The 16,105-nt window shown below is 42.1% G+C and overlaps 1 protein-coding gene across 2 annotated transcripts in view; it reads left to right on the top strand.

Moving 5' to 3' along the window:
- The window catches only part of col5a1 (procollagen, type V, alpha 1), a 76,787-nt gene that overhangs the window by 39,118 nt on the left and 21,564 nt on the right, over nucleotides 1-16,105 (top strand). For both annotated transcript variants that reach the window (XM_071205048.1, XM_034096369.2), the window contains exons 10-30: nucleotides 1,656-1,697; nucleotides 2,592-2,654; nucleotides 2,744-2,818; nucleotides 4,722-4,814; nucleotides 5,215-5,271; nucleotides 5,363-5,416; nucleotides 5,816-5,869; nucleotides 6,001-6,054; nucleotides 6,158-6,211; nucleotides 6,332-6,385; nucleotides 6,576-6,620; nucleotides 7,207-7,260; nucleotides 7,770-7,814; nucleotides 8,847-8,900; nucleotides 8,984-9,028; nucleotides 9,866-9,919; nucleotides 10,778-10,822; nucleotides 10,999-11,052; nucleotides 11,965-12,009; nucleotides 12,364-12,417; nucleotides 14,923-15,030. In XM_071205048.1, coding sequence (XP_071061149.1) covers nucleotides 1,656-1,697; nucleotides 2,592-2,654; nucleotides 2,744-2,818; nucleotides 4,722-4,814; nucleotides 5,215-5,271; nucleotides 5,363-5,416; nucleotides 5,816-5,869; nucleotides 6,001-6,054; nucleotides 6,158-6,211; nucleotides 6,332-6,385; nucleotides 6,576-6,620; nucleotides 7,207-7,260; nucleotides 7,770-7,814; nucleotides 8,847-8,900; nucleotides 8,984-9,028; nucleotides 9,866-9,919; nucleotides 10,778-10,822; nucleotides 10,999-11,052; nucleotides 11,965-12,009; nucleotides 12,364-12,417; nucleotides 14,923-15,030 — 1,203 coding nt within the window. The remainder of the gene's footprint in view (nucleotides 1-1,655; nucleotides 1,698-2,591; nucleotides 2,655-2,743; nucleotides 2,819-4,721; nucleotides 4,815-5,214; nucleotides 5,272-5,362; nucleotides 5,417-5,815; nucleotides 5,870-6,000; nucleotides 6,055-6,157; nucleotides 6,212-6,331; nucleotides 6,386-6,575; nucleotides 6,621-7,206; nucleotides 7,261-7,769; nucleotides 7,815-8,846; nucleotides 8,901-8,983; nucleotides 9,029-9,865; nucleotides 9,920-10,777; nucleotides 10,823-10,998; nucleotides 11,053-11,964; nucleotides 12,010-12,363; nucleotides 12,418-14,922; nucleotides 15,031-16,105) is intronic.

Below are 16,105 nucleotides of genomic sequence, written 5' to 3'. Positions count from 1 at the left end.
TCCCATCTCTTCTGACGGAGGATCCTGAGGCCAAACATGAATCAGGGCCAAGCCTGTCTCGTAGTGTCCTCGGGCAAGGCATCGCTCTTCCAAATGTTTATGCTGGGGTTCAGATGACCAGCAGAACGGCCATGTAGGGATTGTCAATAATCTCCTAACAGCGTCTGGGAAGTGTGTAAACACGGGAGAGGGAGGGAAGGACTACAAGCTGAACAAAGGGGAGTTACAAAGACCTTTCCTGCGTCTCGGCCAAAAACATAAGCTTAGTTTGAATGAAACAGGCGGAACACATCCAACCCTGATTTAGATAGTAATGCTATATGTAAAAACAGGCGAAGACACGTCCGTCGGTCTGTTAGCTAGGTCCATAAGGAGGAATGTATGTCTCTTATTCAGCTACAGCTGTTTCACTTTAAACAATGTCACTGAGCTCCACTCAGTATACATCCCTCTGTGACTGAGTGTGTACACATCACCACCCAGTGTGTCTCTCCTCTTGTAAACATGCATTCACATTTTCCCCCAAGCTCTAGCAACACACACACACACACACACACACGCACGCACGCACACACACGCACGCACATGATCAATTGCAGTCATTTTGGGATGAACATCCTACAGTTCAGCCTGGGGGTTAATGAAACACATCACACCGTGGAATACATGTGGACAGTGTGTGGGTTTCTCTCTTCTGTAAAAATAAACAGGAAGCCAACATGTTGCCACAAAAGCAAATACACAAACAATTTCTCTGCAGCCACACAGCCGCAACAATGCATCTGTGAGTCAGATGGTTGTCTATGGTTGTCCACACTAATGTTCGTTTTTCAGATTCTTTTATGTTTAATGTATGCTTGTGTCGAATTGAATTCTTCTCTTAGTCAAAAAGAGCTGTAACTATTCTATTCTAGTTTTATTAAATGAAAATGGTTGACATGTATGTCTTTTTTAGATATCAGATTCTGATCTAGCCACAATATGTATGCATCACCGAAAAAGCGTCTAACATGTGATATAAAGATATTTTGGTGATTTTCTTTTAATCTGTTTCATTAATTTTCATCTCATCTTTTTTTATCAACAATATTAAATGTTGCTATAGTCACATAGTAGTTTGTTCGTCGTACCATCCATTCATCGCCTGCTCTGACTCGATGATGAGGATTTGCTTGTTTAGCTAAGGGGATATATGGCAAAATACCCACTTTAATAAATGAATTGCACACATTCAAAGCATAGACACAATGACACCTGTACAAACAGGCTTTCATTCGCATGTCAGATCAAATATTTCATCGGATTATGTGAAAACAAGTGAAGCCTTCTTCATTAGTCCTTCCTTCAGCTTGAACACGTTGGACAGAACCTTAGGGTGTCTTTGCCTCCGATGCTGTGCAGTCGCTCACCCTCCCTACTCCATGGATTAATGCAAAGCATAACTGCAATGACAGGCAGGAATGTGCATCAAGGCTGACTCCAGAGGCAGAGCGCTGATAGGCAGCTGCTGGGACATGCCTTCATGTCGAGTTTAAGCACAGCGTTGTGTTAATGAAGTCAGAATGATGCCTGTGTGTGCACCTGCAGCAGGTCGCTGCACACACAGGAGATTGTTGCGGGACTCTTGACTAATGATTTCTCTGCTTGTGTTTCAGGGAATGTTAGTGGAGGGCCCGTCTGGGCCTGAAGGGCCAACAGTAAGTCACCCTGTCTCTCCTCTACTTCCTCTCCTCTTCTATTCCTGTCCTCATCATGTCATGTGTCTGTGTAATCTCTGTGTATAAATGTATCCGACGTTGTGTATTGGCAATACTCTGGCACAGTGCATTTCATGATACAGGGGTAACCAAGTAACCAATTACATTGCAAAACTATAAGCAAGGACTATATTGTATGTCCTTTTAGGAAGAAAATCATAGAATAAAGAAAACACCATAATATGCATACAATCTAAGTCAACAAGTAGAATGTTTTTATTAAATCTGTGGGATTGCATTTGCATTAATCAGAGCCCTTTAAATCCAACAGTATAGCACTAAATCATGTAAATAAAATGAGTGAGAAAAATGTCTTGAAGGAATCAACGGCAAAGCATTGAGTAAATTAACCATGTCAACGATAAAATCACAAAAACAATTCTAATACTCCAGTTCACCAATATGTTCTGACACAATCCAGTCCTCTAAAATGCAAGTGTTCATGCTGTGCTGAGAAGATCCTGGCTGTCTGATGTAATGCAAAGGGAGGGGCCAACACAAGTCCCCTGCAGAGAAGTGGACTTGCCCAGATGTGGAAGAACTCAATTATTTATCCAGGACCGTTTTTTCAGACACAGTTGCTCTTGACACCCTGCAGATGGAGTCCCACGGAGTCCAGCCATTCAAGTGCCAAGCTTAAGACAAATAAAGATCTCCTCACGAATAATTTACAACTCCACAAGCTGTCCCATATTGCCTCATGCATTCCTTTCCCCATGTGTGACCACTTTGCCAGATAAAGGCGAGGACTTTTAGTGCAGCAAACGTCCCTGTTCCTTTGTGACGCATTATGTATATTATGTGTGTGAAATTCGTTTTTTCTTCTTGACATAGGGCCTCCCCGGACCCCCAGGTTCTTCTGGCCAACCAGGCAGTTCTGGAGATTCTGGAGAGAGGGTGTGTTAAATTAAGCTCTACAATACAGAAACTAACCATGTTTCGGTCTTAGTGCTTGAACTCATGTTTGTGTCATTTTTCCGACAAAGGGTCTTCCTGGTCGTGCTGGCCTTTCCGGTGCTGATGGTCTGCCCGGACCCCCTGGTACTGTCCTGATGCTGCCTGTAAGTAGATAACCGTGGAGGAAGAGGAAGTGATGTGCGCTTTCATGGTTACCCCCACTTTAAAGCATTCGCCATGTGGCTTTATGGAGTCGTTCAGCCTTCTTCAAAGCCAAGTATGATGTATCATTGTCTGTTTTATCAATAACCCTGACATGTGGTTTACACAGTGCAGAGGAATGAAGGGGGTTTCCTTCCAAACCGTCTTTGATTAGCCTGGCCCTTACAAATATGTTGTAATGCAATCTGTGCTTTAGCGGCCCCTAGTGGCAGCTTGAGTAACAGATGTCGCCCCTCACATCATCTGTAGTGATCACGTTCAGATGTTTTGACTTAATACACTTAAATCTGCATATTGAGATAAGATATACTTTATTGATCCCAAATTGCGAAAAAAAATTGGAACAGCAAGATGTTAAAACAAGGCATTGCAAATAAAAAAGTAGAAAATAAACAAACGTAAAATAGAAACATCTCAAATAGAAAATAAAACAGAACTTAAGAGTAAAATATATACAAGTTGAACCTGTAAAATAAACACTATCAAGGGCCGAATTACAGCAAAAATGAAAGGACTTTTTATTTAGTTTGAACTTATTTAAGAATTGAAGATGTCCTTCCATTAAGTTGTGTGGATACAGACAGGAAGCAAAGTCATGCTGTTGCTTCTCTCTGTAGCTTCAGCTGCGTGCTTTGAGTCGACCGCGACACTTATCCCGCTAACAGCGTCCTGCGCTGTCTACCTGTCCCCCGTTGTTTTCCTTGTATTTGGAAGATGTGTGCTGCTGCTGCTGCTGGATCGGATGAGTCGTACAGATGTGAGGCTGTGGTTTCAGGGGTCTTCAGAGCCGAGGGAGTTCTGTCTGGACAGGAACTCGTTCTGGTGTATCCACTGGCAGAGAGCTTGTAACCTGAGCCCCGAGTCTAATGGGAAACATGCATTGTTGTTTCACCCTCTCCTCACCAGAGAACTGTTTGGTTTTGTGTTCAAATCATGGAAAGAACACTTAAGATGCAAGTCCTAACAATATGTTATTTCTTAAACAGTCCTTTATATAGTGATTAATCTTCTCTTTATTTTCCCGTTGACAGTCCGCTCCAGAATGAGGTGGTGTTGTGTGAAAAACATAACTTAGTTCCCATCGGAGTGTTTTTCTCTATCCCTGGCCGCACTAGTCAACAATTTGATGTCGCAGATCGTTTTGTTCAAAGCTCAAAGATGCAAAGGAATGTCGGGGGAAAGAAATGCAAATTAGTAGAAGAATGACAAAAAAAAGCTGAAGAGAAAAATAATATAAGACAGGCATGAAAAGAGCTGCATATATTTGATTGTGACTGAGATAGCGACGGAGAGGGCCAATATTTAATCAAACTCAGCAGAAATGTTGACAGAGTGGAATACACCGTGGGCTTTGCTCAATACTTGAAAAGTAACTGAAGACATTTGGTTCATGACTGTTTCTACCTGCTTCTTGGTTACCGTGTGTCTGCACAGATTCACTGTTGTGTTGCTGTGCGTCTGCAAACTAACAGCCTCCGTACTCCGCTGTGTAACCCGGCGCGAGATGCCTTTCCCAAACCAACCATTTTGGGACCACAAACCTGGATATTCACCTAGGGTACAATGGCGTCGTTTCACCACCAGATGCCAGTATAATTCGAAGCTTGCGGCCTTTATTGGTGCTGGTTTGACAGCTGGAGGCCAATGCTCACTTTCGCATCTGTTGCATAGTTTTAAGATGGGGACAAAGAAAAGTGTTGTTTTGGGAATACAAATCAAATTGTTATATTGTTGCATTGTTTCTTATTTTCACCAGCTTTTCCTTTTGTTTTGCTGTATTCTACTGTGTGCTGGTTCATATGTTTAATGCAACACATTCTAACTACTCTTTGTTTCCCTCCATAGTTCAGAATGAGTTCTGGTGGCGACTCCGGACAGAAGGGCCCTGCTGTGTCAGCACAGGAGTCCCAGATGCAAGCCATCATGCAGCAGGCTAGGGTAACTGTACACATAATATATCAATACTAAATTGTATATTCACCAATCTTGCTTCTCCTGTTGAAATATGTCTTTTTTCACATTGTTTGTGAATTGTATAATGTTTTTTTCTAGCCATATGTTCTATAGTTATGGCATAAATCCTTGCTACCCCTTCCTTATTATCATTTTTGTTATGTCATTGATATATTTGATACCCTGCGGTTGCTTCCAAGCATGCATCATTTATGCAACATTGCTCACAAGGGACAGACACACATATAACTACAGCACACCCACACACATGCAAATGAGTAACTGCACGTTATAAATACATACACTTCAGCTTTCCTTCTGTTATCCGTTATTTATTCCTTTTATATATGTTTCGTATCTCATTGTGTTTCCTCTCTGTGTTCAGATGGCTATGCGCGGCCCTACAGGTCCCATGGGTTTGACTGGCAGGTCCGGCGTTCTGGTACGTGTTTCAGAAACAAACTCAGACTTGTAGTGTTGAAAACTTCTGTGAGTTTAATATCAATTAAATGGTCTGTTGCTTTTCTCCTCAGGGTCCTCCCGGGGGCTCAGGCCTGAAGGGAGAGTCTGGAGACTCAGGTCATCAGGTATGAGATGTAAACATGTAAAAACATGTCAACCTAAACACATTTGTAAACTGTTGTGGTATGGCATTAGTTCTACAGATACAAATGCAACTTTTATTCTTTAAGTTTGATTTCTAAGCCGGGGTTTGTAAGATAAGATTAGATTTGATCCCAAATTGGGAAACATATTGGCATTAATACTTAAAATATCCATTTAATAATACACGTATATAATATTGTGTAATTGCACCTTTTAAAAAATGTTGGAGACAAAACACAAATTGAAGAGTAATTGGATCTTTTTTTCAAACAATTTCTAAAGATAATGCTATATTTGAATTTCTTCTTAAAGTGTTTTGCCATCAGTATCGTGCAATCAAATTTGAACACTTCTGAGTTATAAATACATGTTTGTTTCAGGGACCCCGTGGACCCTTGGGAACCTCTGGACCCTCTGGAAAGCCCGGCAGAAGGGTGAGCTGAAGTAGAAAAGCATGCAGCATATGAATATCTAACGCATATGTTGTCGTGCCGATTCAAAAGGCATATTCTAGTCCTCATACTCGTTCGACAGAGCAGTTATGTAACCGGTGTTCTTTTCACAGGGTCGTTCTGGAGCCGACGGTGCCAGGGGCATGCCGGGCCAGTCTGGAACCAAGGTACTGTGTCGCCAACGCTTCACTATCTCCTGATGCCAGTTTCAAAGTGTGTTTTTGAAGCCTGTACACGACGTATGGCACCTGACTTGTCTTTGCTCTTCAGGGAGACCGAGGCTTTGATGGTCTTTCCGGACTTCCTGGTGAAAAAGGACACAGAGTAAGTTCTTTTGTGGTGCTATTAAAGTGTGTTTTTTTGGAAGAAGTGCACGTGTGTGTGTGTGTGTGTGTATTTGTTTGGACATGTGCCACTGTTACATCTAAGTGTGTGTTGTTGTAGGGTGAATCTGGACCCTCTGGACCTCATGGTGGTCCTGGAGAGGATGGAGAAAGGGTAAGACAGAACACAATGATACTTTCCCACATCTTTTACCACTAAATCTTTGACTTCCCTATATATATATCTCTCTTATCCCCAGCTGATGCAACATCGTCCCCTTCTTTCCCGCCTTTTCTCCTTGTAACGTCCCCATTATCATTCCGTGTCTGTTCCACATTCTGACCCGCTCCTCTCTCTTTCCCAGGGAGATGATGGAGAGATCGGGCCCCGGGGACTTCCTGGCGAGTCAGTGAGTGATGGCGCATATTACTGAGAGACAGCGTGATAGAGCTGAGAGGGCCTGCTCTCATCATGTCATTATGTTAGCGAACAATCAAACGACGTAATGATGTCATCTGTCATCCGCGGACTGCAACCGTTGTTCACATTGATATCGATGGAGATTTTCTTTCGCTCTATACGGATGGAAAGTGTGTGGAGATGAGGCTTTGGAGGTGTGACAAGCAGGCAGCTCACATCCAGCTTGTTAGCCTCCCATACTCTCAGGATATTCCCCATGGAGCCCCCTGATATCTGCTGCTATTACCTACTTCGTCCACCAGGGTGTGCTTGGGTAACTGTAGCTGGGAGGCAAAGAACATAAATCCAATGTTTGATAGCAGAGCTGTGGGGAATACATGTGTAGTAAAGTAAAGGGCTTTCAGCATCCCTCACAATCTGACGAGGTAGAATGTCCTCGAGGACATTTGCGAAGTCAGGTTGTTTCCCGAAGTATGATTTTGAAACTTGATTTAGCTCAGCGTGCTTAATAATTCATGAGTTCCTTCACAGGTGTGATATTCTCAATCTCATTTCCTTCCTTGTTTTTCTCCTAGGGGCCCCGCGGTTTGCTCGGACCAAAAGGACCTCAGGGACCCTCTGGACCCCCTGTGAGTCCCCGTACCCTTTTCACATTCGTGCTATTACGATAGTGTTGAGAAAGCAGAATATATATTATTTGACCATCTTATCGAACCGAAGACAAACAGGGAAATACAAAACTCAATACATTTCAGACAGCGAACAGAATCTGTTATTGAGTTTAACTCCGGCAATCAGACAAATGTGTACAGCGGAGCAAAGCTAATGTTTATATCGTCTCAACAGATTTAATCTAGCATGGACAGTGCACATCAATCAAGTAGCTGATTGGAAGTGATATGCCTGCGCAGGATGTAGAAGTCTAACATTTAAAAGTTTACTCTCAAATTCATAGAGTGCAAAAGCAAATCTACTGTGTGTCTTTATATTTGGAGCTTGCATTGGGTTTCTTCTGACTAACAGTAGCTTTTATCAGCTCAAAGTGCACCGGAATACAAACCTTTCCGTACAAAACAAATGTTCTGGCTTCCCATACTGTATATTTGACTGAATGGCGTGTTCCTCTGCTCGGCTGCAGGGTGTTACTGGAATGGATGGACAACCTGGACCCAAAGGAAACATCGTAAGTGAAATTAAATCGATTGCAAATATTCAATGTCAAGCATTCTCTATTTCCCAGGTAAAACCACAAACACGACACACACGCGATTAGGCATGACATGAAACTATTTGTAATTCATGATATCACACATACCCCAAATATCAAATATTCTCAATGCATCATTCCACACATCTTTTTAGTTCTATCCTTCTTTTTTTAAATTGAAATAACGCTCTCACTTCTTTGCGACTTGACATTTTGATTTTAAGTCTCGAATGGAAAGATGTTGGTATCCGATCAGCTGTGATACTCTTTGTAAATCTTATATCGTCCTTTCATCCCTGTCACAAAATCTAAACGTTTACCATCTTACATATTTCCCTTTTTTTGATCCTTAAATCCCCATCTCTTTATTCCCCTCTCTCTCTTTATTCCAAATACATTTACGTACTGACATACACATACAAATAAGGCGAATTACAACATGCCTCTATACGAACACGTTCGGAAACGATAGTCGTTTTTCTCTTTGGTTCTCACTAACTCACACACCCCCGCCTACACCAGTGCAATCAGAGGATACTCAGCAGATGATGAAGAACAGGCCGGGTGTGTGTGGATCCATTTGAGCAGTCCACCCCGACCGCTCGTATCATCCCGGGTCAATGTATTTTAGCGGCAGACTTAATGAGAGAAACCAGGCGGAGCCGCTCGCCTGTCCTGGGAATGTTCCAACTAGCTGCAGATGGAGCATCCTCAGCTTTCCCAGACCGAACATAATTGATTGCCATTTCTCTGAGAGGGGATGTGTCTTGTGTTCAGCAGTGTCTGTCATCCGGGATGCAGGTGTGAGCTGTTGTTTAGGTATAAGGGTAATAACGCTCCGATGCGCTGCTGGACAGCTTCTGATTGGTATCAGCCCAAAGCAGCATTTCCCTTTCAATGAACCGTATGGAGCAACAAACCACTCTTACCGTCACATGGGAGAAACACTATGGGAATCAATGTTTGTGTTTGTAATGAGATTTCTAAAATGGCCGTTGTTTTCTTCAGGGACCTCAAGGAGAACCGGGACCTTCTGGACAGCAAGGAAACCCAGGAACCATGGTTAGTGACGAGCAGGTTGTCCGTTTGAGTCTTCTCTTATTCATCACATCACATGTTCTGAGCACTTTGTGTCCTCTCCACAGGGTCTTGCAGGGCCCCAAGGAGCCATCGGACCCCCAGGAGACAAGGTAAGATACCGTATAACGTAATCACTATAGAACAATCACATTTTGTGCAACATGCCATTTCTGCAGCGGAAATATTGACTGCCAGCTGGATAAAATGTCAATAAACACAGCATCCAAATCTACAACATGGCATGGATTGGTGTACTGAATGCCAAGTTATTCAGTTCCAAAATGCTTATCACACTATTATGCAAATGCCCCCCCCCCCCCCATCCCCAATGTAGGACCAACTAGTGCCAATGTGACAGCGCACACAGATTTTTAATCCTGATATATTTTTAATCCAATTTCAGCTAAATCATATTTGCCTGTTTATGTGGAGGGCATTCCGTTTCTTATTGAGCTGTTGGACTTTGTAAATGAATAATGTAAGGCAAGGCAAGGCAAGTTTATTTATATAGCACTTTTCAACGCAAGGCAATTCAAAGTGCTTTACAAAAAAAAATGAAAGACATTAAGCATTAAAAAAGAAAAGCTAATAAAATAAACATTAAGGAAAAATACATGGATAAAAGTTACAGTGCAGTCTAAAATATGTATGTATAATGTAGGTCTGTTCTGATTATAAATGAAATACTGGAAGGCGGTAGTATTTGATGAGACAACTAGAATTGAATAAAGGGTTGTTTATGAAGTAATCATTTTGTTAGCATGCCGTGTTAGCATTAGCATTTAGCTCACGACAACACTCTAATACAGCCTCACAGAGCTGCTTGACCGTGGAACCCAGCCTGGTTCTTCTCAGACGTGTGTACTGCCTCTAGCCTTTGATGTCTTGGTGTCGTGTTACTCTGTGGTGTCTTTCTGCCCTAAAGGTTTCTCCTGTCTTCTTATTAGGGACCATTCGGAAAACCAGGCTTGCCAGGAATGCCAGGAGCTGACGGCCCACCGGTGAGTCCAAACATCTCAGCCTTTTTTTAACATTTACATTTTCCATAACTGTAAGAATCAACGCTTTCAAAGCAGTACATGTTTAAAAAGCTCTCAAAACACGCTGAGATAAGGCTTTTTCTGAGACGTGTGTGATACACCCCGCCCACACTCACTCTCGTCCCACCTTTGCTCAGGCAGCACAGACACACCTGCACTAATGGCAGGTGTGTCTCAAAGGCATTCGGCGGCACAAAAAGAGAGGCTGTGAGATGTGAATAACTGAAGACAAATAGATAGGGATTTGGTGGAGGAGAGTAAGAGGAGAGGTTGGACTGCAGACCCTTCGCAATGCCCCCTGGCCCTTTGGAGTCTTTTGGGAGTGGAAATAGCTCGGCCATTTACACACTCAGCTTTTTGTGTTCCTCCATTTGTTGCATCTTGAATCAACCGCAGTATTCTCTCACTCAATGCCCCCTCCGTGCCCCTTCTTTATGTCCTCTCTTGTATCTATTCCCTTCCCCCGCCCTCTATAGCGTCACTAAAACCCTTCTGAGGCTTTGCAGAGCCTTTCTGTCTCGTGTGAATCAAATCAATTTCCTTCCATTTTTCCTCTTCTTCTTTTTACCGGACATCCACACACGAGTGTACCGTAGGTGCTTCATATTATTTGAAATCCCAAAACGGCAATTGTTGGCTTTTAGTGCCCAGTGATAACCGGTCGTGCCAATAACACTTCCCAACAAAGTCTTTTTTCAGTGTCATACACCCTGCAAAGCTTTACAACGTTACCCTTCTTTTATAGTGATAACTAATGTGTTGCAGTATTTATGGTGGTCATTATGAGATGCAATAATGTGCTTTGTAAATAATTCACAGGGTCACCCTGGAAAGGAAGGGCCGAACGGAGAGAAAGGACACTTGGTAAGTGATTTTCTTTAGTAGCTTGCATTGGTTATTTTGTTAATGTTTTTTACTTTATTCCCCTTCTATTATCCTATTGTAGAATCATCTACATAAAACATTCAGCATGCCAACTTAATGTGTGTACTGCATGCGCATGTTTGCCCCAAGCTCTTCCTAACCTTCTCTCTCCGCAGGGCCCCGCTGGCCCTCAAGGACCCCTTGGTTATCCCGGGCCCCGAGGTGTGAAGGTGAGATGGATTTCAACCACTAATAAAATCATTTGTAATATCATCAGGTCATTCTGCCCGGCAATCAACAGCTGTTATGGCTCTAATGTTGCCCATTATCTTATAGAAACCTTTCTGAGAAACACAGAACGTTATAACGTCCAAGGTTTTCCAACAATTTAGTGTGATTTTGTAGAAAGCTGCTAAAAAATGAAAAGCCCTAGTTCACTGCTTAACTTCCAGGCAATGTCTAGAATAGAACGGCCTCTGCTTTAGTCAACCAGGTCGTGATAATGCAAAAGATAAGACTTGAAAGTCATCTTTTCAGATCGTGCATCCCTTTGCTTGCACAAGGTGCTGCTCGGGTTAGTCACAGGGCTGGTGGCGGCTCAAGGCCCTCGTGCCTTCATCAGTAGCTGCCTGATAAAACCAAGACAAAAGAAATGCCATCAAATAAAATCTTGGCTTGGACTGATCCAGTCATTTATTCCTCCGCTGAGAGAGGGGCTTGACTTTTAGCTGAAAGTCCCACAGTTACATGGCTGATGTCTGAAGTGTCTGGGAAGATAAGATGAAGGGTCAAGACAAGTAGTGAGTACTTGTAATGCATAAAACACATCTCAATGCATCAGTTACATAATATCCCCCTTCCTAGCACCCTTGTTTGAAAAATATCCTTTGCGTCGGACTTCAATGACTTAGCAGCTGTGATTCAGACAAAATAACCGTTACCATCACATAGGTGAATATCTCCCTCGCTCACGGTGGGACTAAATGCTAGTCCACATTGTATTTCCTTAACATTACTGTAACCAGGCAAGAACTTAAGAACGCATTTTCATTCCCAATGGCGGCCTGCATCACTTGAACCCTTGCATTGTGTCTAACATGCGCCTTTCCCACCTGTAACATCTGTCTGTTCTTGCTCCACAGGGAGCCGACGGTGTCCGCGGTCTGAAAGGACACAAGGGTGGAAAGGTAAGAGAGCTCAGACGTGTTGGCTCTACGTCTTGGAAAGTGTCGGTGTGAAAGAAAGAGACCGGTGATGTCAGAGAAACGTTTGAATAATACATGTGTAGTGAGTCCTGCATGGAGTGTTTCATACTAATGGTAATCTCAATGAAATCCTGGGCAACTGTTGCTGGCACAGGAGAAAAGAAAGGCTATCAACGGTTTCTATGGCAACAGGGGATCTTGCCAAGACTCTGTGTCGGTGTGCTTGTCTTTGAGTGTGTGTCTGCATATTCACACACATGGTTGACACACCTGTATTATCCCATTATTTCACATCCCACGTCCTAACCCATTCGTCTCTTTCATTCTCTTACCCAGGGAGAAGATGGGTTCCCCGGCTTCAAGGGAGATTTGGGAATCAAGGGCGACAGGGTAAGGCTTCCTTGTTTGTGATGTACTCAGCAGTATCTGTCAATCACTTCTCGAGCGTCGGAAGCATCATTCAAATGAATTAAAGTGGCAGCTCTAGTGTCACCGAGTGGTATTTGGGTTGTTGCCGCTACTGCAAAGCCAATCAGATTGCTTTCTGTTGCCCTCTAGCTGCACACCACACAGCACACTCGGCATTAGCACTGAAGCAAACTACAAACAGACGCGTTGATGACATATTTGCTGTCTGTTGATTGCTATATAAACAAGTAGATCGATCTACTAGTTTGTGGACCGTGCAAATTAAGAAACAAGTAATATGATAATGGTAGCATAAAACACATGGCGGTATTAATAGGCTGCATGGCTAACATCCCAGTGAGTGTTCTCTCCTTGGGCTCCTTTGATTACTTCCATAATATAGTGTCATTGTTATGTACATCTTGCTTCTATTGGCTAGCGCTGCAACACATTGTACATGATAGGCCAAGGGGCGGGACATCTCTAAGCGGTTGACCAACCACAACAGAGCTGGCAAGCTAACTAATCAAAGCAGACACATTAGAGCAGGGGGGTCAAACTCAATGTCATTGCGGGCCACATGAGCATTATGGCTGCACTCAAAGGGCCGGTTGTAACTTTAAGACTATATAAATATACATATATAAATATTTAAAATAATGTATTATTTTTACATTATTGCCTCTGCATTGGATTATTATAGGATAGGGTAATAACTTCATAATTAACTACGACTGAAAGCAGAAGTCTAGGGCAAATAATTGCAAGTCTGTGATGCATTGTGGGACATGTAGTTTGTGGGCAACCTGCTTCCGTAAATCGCCATGTAACCGTATAATAAACAATATATTATTATATTCTTTGCCAGCTCTTGTGGGGCCGCATGAAGTGAAGTCGCGGGCCGGATTTGGCCCCCGGGCCTTGAGTTTGACACCCCTGCATTAGAGGCATAACATACACATATCAAGCTGAACATGAGCAAATAGGCCCTTTAACATTGACTTCAGGTACAAAATGGAGTATTGCTACATCAGATGGATGACACTAACGTAACTTCAGCACTCTTCGTTGTTTCCTGGCTTTAGCTTTGTTTGGAGTCACCTTTACCTGAGTGAAAACACCCCATGGGATTTGTAGCCCCTTACGGCCTAAGCCTCTGTGACTCCTGTGGAATTGTGGGTAATGAGCAAACATAAGGTGTTGCTCCCATTGCCAGCTGTTAGCCAGTGTGTTTACGTGAGCAGTTTCCAATTCCACTTCTATCACCTCTTTCACATAAGTCTTCACCTCGGCAGCTTTTAGAGAAAAGCACACGTTTGAAAGGTGGACATAGGAACGGTTTCCTCCTCCAAACTGCATTAGGGATTTACAACGTCAAGTAGTCGGGAAGCAGTCTCTTACAGTGAGAAACATGAATGGCTCCGACCAAACTTCAAACATCAACCCCCACAATCCCTGACCAGGCTTTAGAGAGCACAGAGAGGAAGGAGAAATCAATGGCACTCTAAATCTTCAAACCGGCAGAAGGGACTCGGGGCTCCAGCCTGCTTTCATCTGGAGATGTAGCCGATCCAGATGAAAGCAGGGATTTGAGAAGGAACTCTATTCTGGAGGAGATACACATGGACCAGAATCTAAATGGCATATTTGAAAGCATGCCTACAGTATGTGCATGTGTAAGTGTGTGTGTGTTCAATTCAAAGTGTTCTCTTTGATGAGCTTACACGTGTGAGTCAAGTACAGTTTGCTTGATGTCGTTTCATGTGTACTTGAGTGCAGTAGTGTGTGTGCAACTTCCCACCAGGCTCTAACTGGATACCTTTCACACACCACTGGGGCTCCGCAGCAGCGACTGGTTGTCAGAGCCAGTTTGTTATTTAGCGGGTGTCCTGCTATAATGGGACCAGGTTTATAGAGTGAGGATAATAGGGGGGCTAAATGCTTTTAGAGGCAGGCAGCAAGGAGCAATCCTCGACTACACTCTCTGGGATAGACTTGTTTGTTTTCAAATGAAAAGTTGCCCTTATAATACAAATGTGATGACATGACAATACTGTTAATAACATAACAAGGTTTCTCAAGTATGTCTCCATATGTATTCATTTTTGGAAGAAAGGTTACTGAGCATGATTGATTGACAGTGCACAAGCAAAAGGCAGGATAGAGAAAAGGTTCTATTAAGGGCAATTATTTAAATATTTAAAAAAAAAAAAAAATGCCATTATTAAATATTTTAAATGTCATAATTGTACTTTAACATTTATTTTTTAAATATATATTATATATTTTTTTATTTAATACATTTAATTAATCTTTTTTTTGTATTTATTTATCTATCTATTTATTTATGTATATGTTTTTTTTTAATTTTTTTTATTCCTGAATTGAGCAACCAATTTCCCCAAGAACAATACACTATTCTGATTATGGTGAAACTGATTGAATTTAAATGTAATATTCTTTCTTTGCACTTGCTGTATTTTCCAGGGAGAGCTCGGCCCAGGAGGACCCAGAGGAGAGGACGGTCCCGAGGGTCCCAAGGGTCGCTCAGGTCTCTTAGGAGATTCTGGTCCTCTCGGCCCATCTGGTGAGAAGGTAAGGTCTTCAGTTTGACTTCCAAAACCAGGACTCTGATATCCCTCAGAACGTGTCTCGATGCTTTAATGTTTCACTGCCTGATCAAAAACACGTCGTCATGTGTATCACCAGTCATGTTTGATCTAGAAGGATCTCTCAGAAAGGCTACACAAGGAATAGTTATTGAGCTTGAACAGTGGAGCACCAACGAGCCTCGGCCAACACACTCCTACACAATCTGATTCAGAAAGTCATTAGCCGAAGTTTTAAGGTTCAACAGTTACTACAATCATGTGTTTATTGTCCTTAAAGCCGAGAGTGCTTGTTCCTAATGGGAATAGAACTTTCATTATGGTGGCTAACACTGCATCGAACACGAGTTTCACAGCAGAGGCATTTGCATATTTGATTGGAGTGTGCACAGCAGGCAACATTGAAACACTGAGCAGGCTCTAATACAGGCTGCTGTGTTAGCAGGTGTTCTTATCCGAAGTGGCTGATCGGATAACACTACTATTGTACTTACAGTAAAGCTGTGTATTTGTAATATATTGCCGTCTGTTTGCTTTGTATTTAGTATGCTGGCTTCTCAGAACAACAGTGAATAGAAATACTGCTAATGATGGTTTCAGGTTACATCACTGATACACCAGCAACGATGAAAGACATTTCAAGAATATCAAACGTCATATACAGGTGTATATATATCTAGGTTCAGAATCAGAGTAGTTTTACACATATAGGAAAATAGTTTTGGTATAAACTGTTGCATAAACAATCACAGTAAGTACAAATAAGTTGTAAATACGGAGAACTATTATAAAAAAAACGTGTTATAAATATTGAAAAATAGAAATATCCTCAGAAATATAAATGTACAAAAAAACAGACAATTCAAATATAACACATTATTTAATATTATAATTATAGCAGTATTTAATTAAGATATATAATAGTACATTTAGTCTTTCATATTCATCACAAGAATGAACTATTAGACATAATGCACCCTGTACCACTTCATAAAAGAACAGACAAAGAGACGGCGCTTTCTGACGAATCCCACGACTTAGCAAATATGTTAATTCATGTT

Source organism: Pseudochaenichthys georgianus, chromosome 12 (genome assembly GCF_902827115.2).
Source record: "Pseudochaenichthys georgianus chromosome 12, fPseGeo1.2, whole genome shotgun sequence".
Taxonomy (NCBI): Eukaryota; Metazoa; Chordata; class Actinopteri; order Perciformes; family Channichthyidae; genus Pseudochaenichthys; species Pseudochaenichthys georgianus.
Note: the sequence above shows the minus strand (reverse complement) of the source record. Positions and strands in the feature narration are given on the sequence as shown.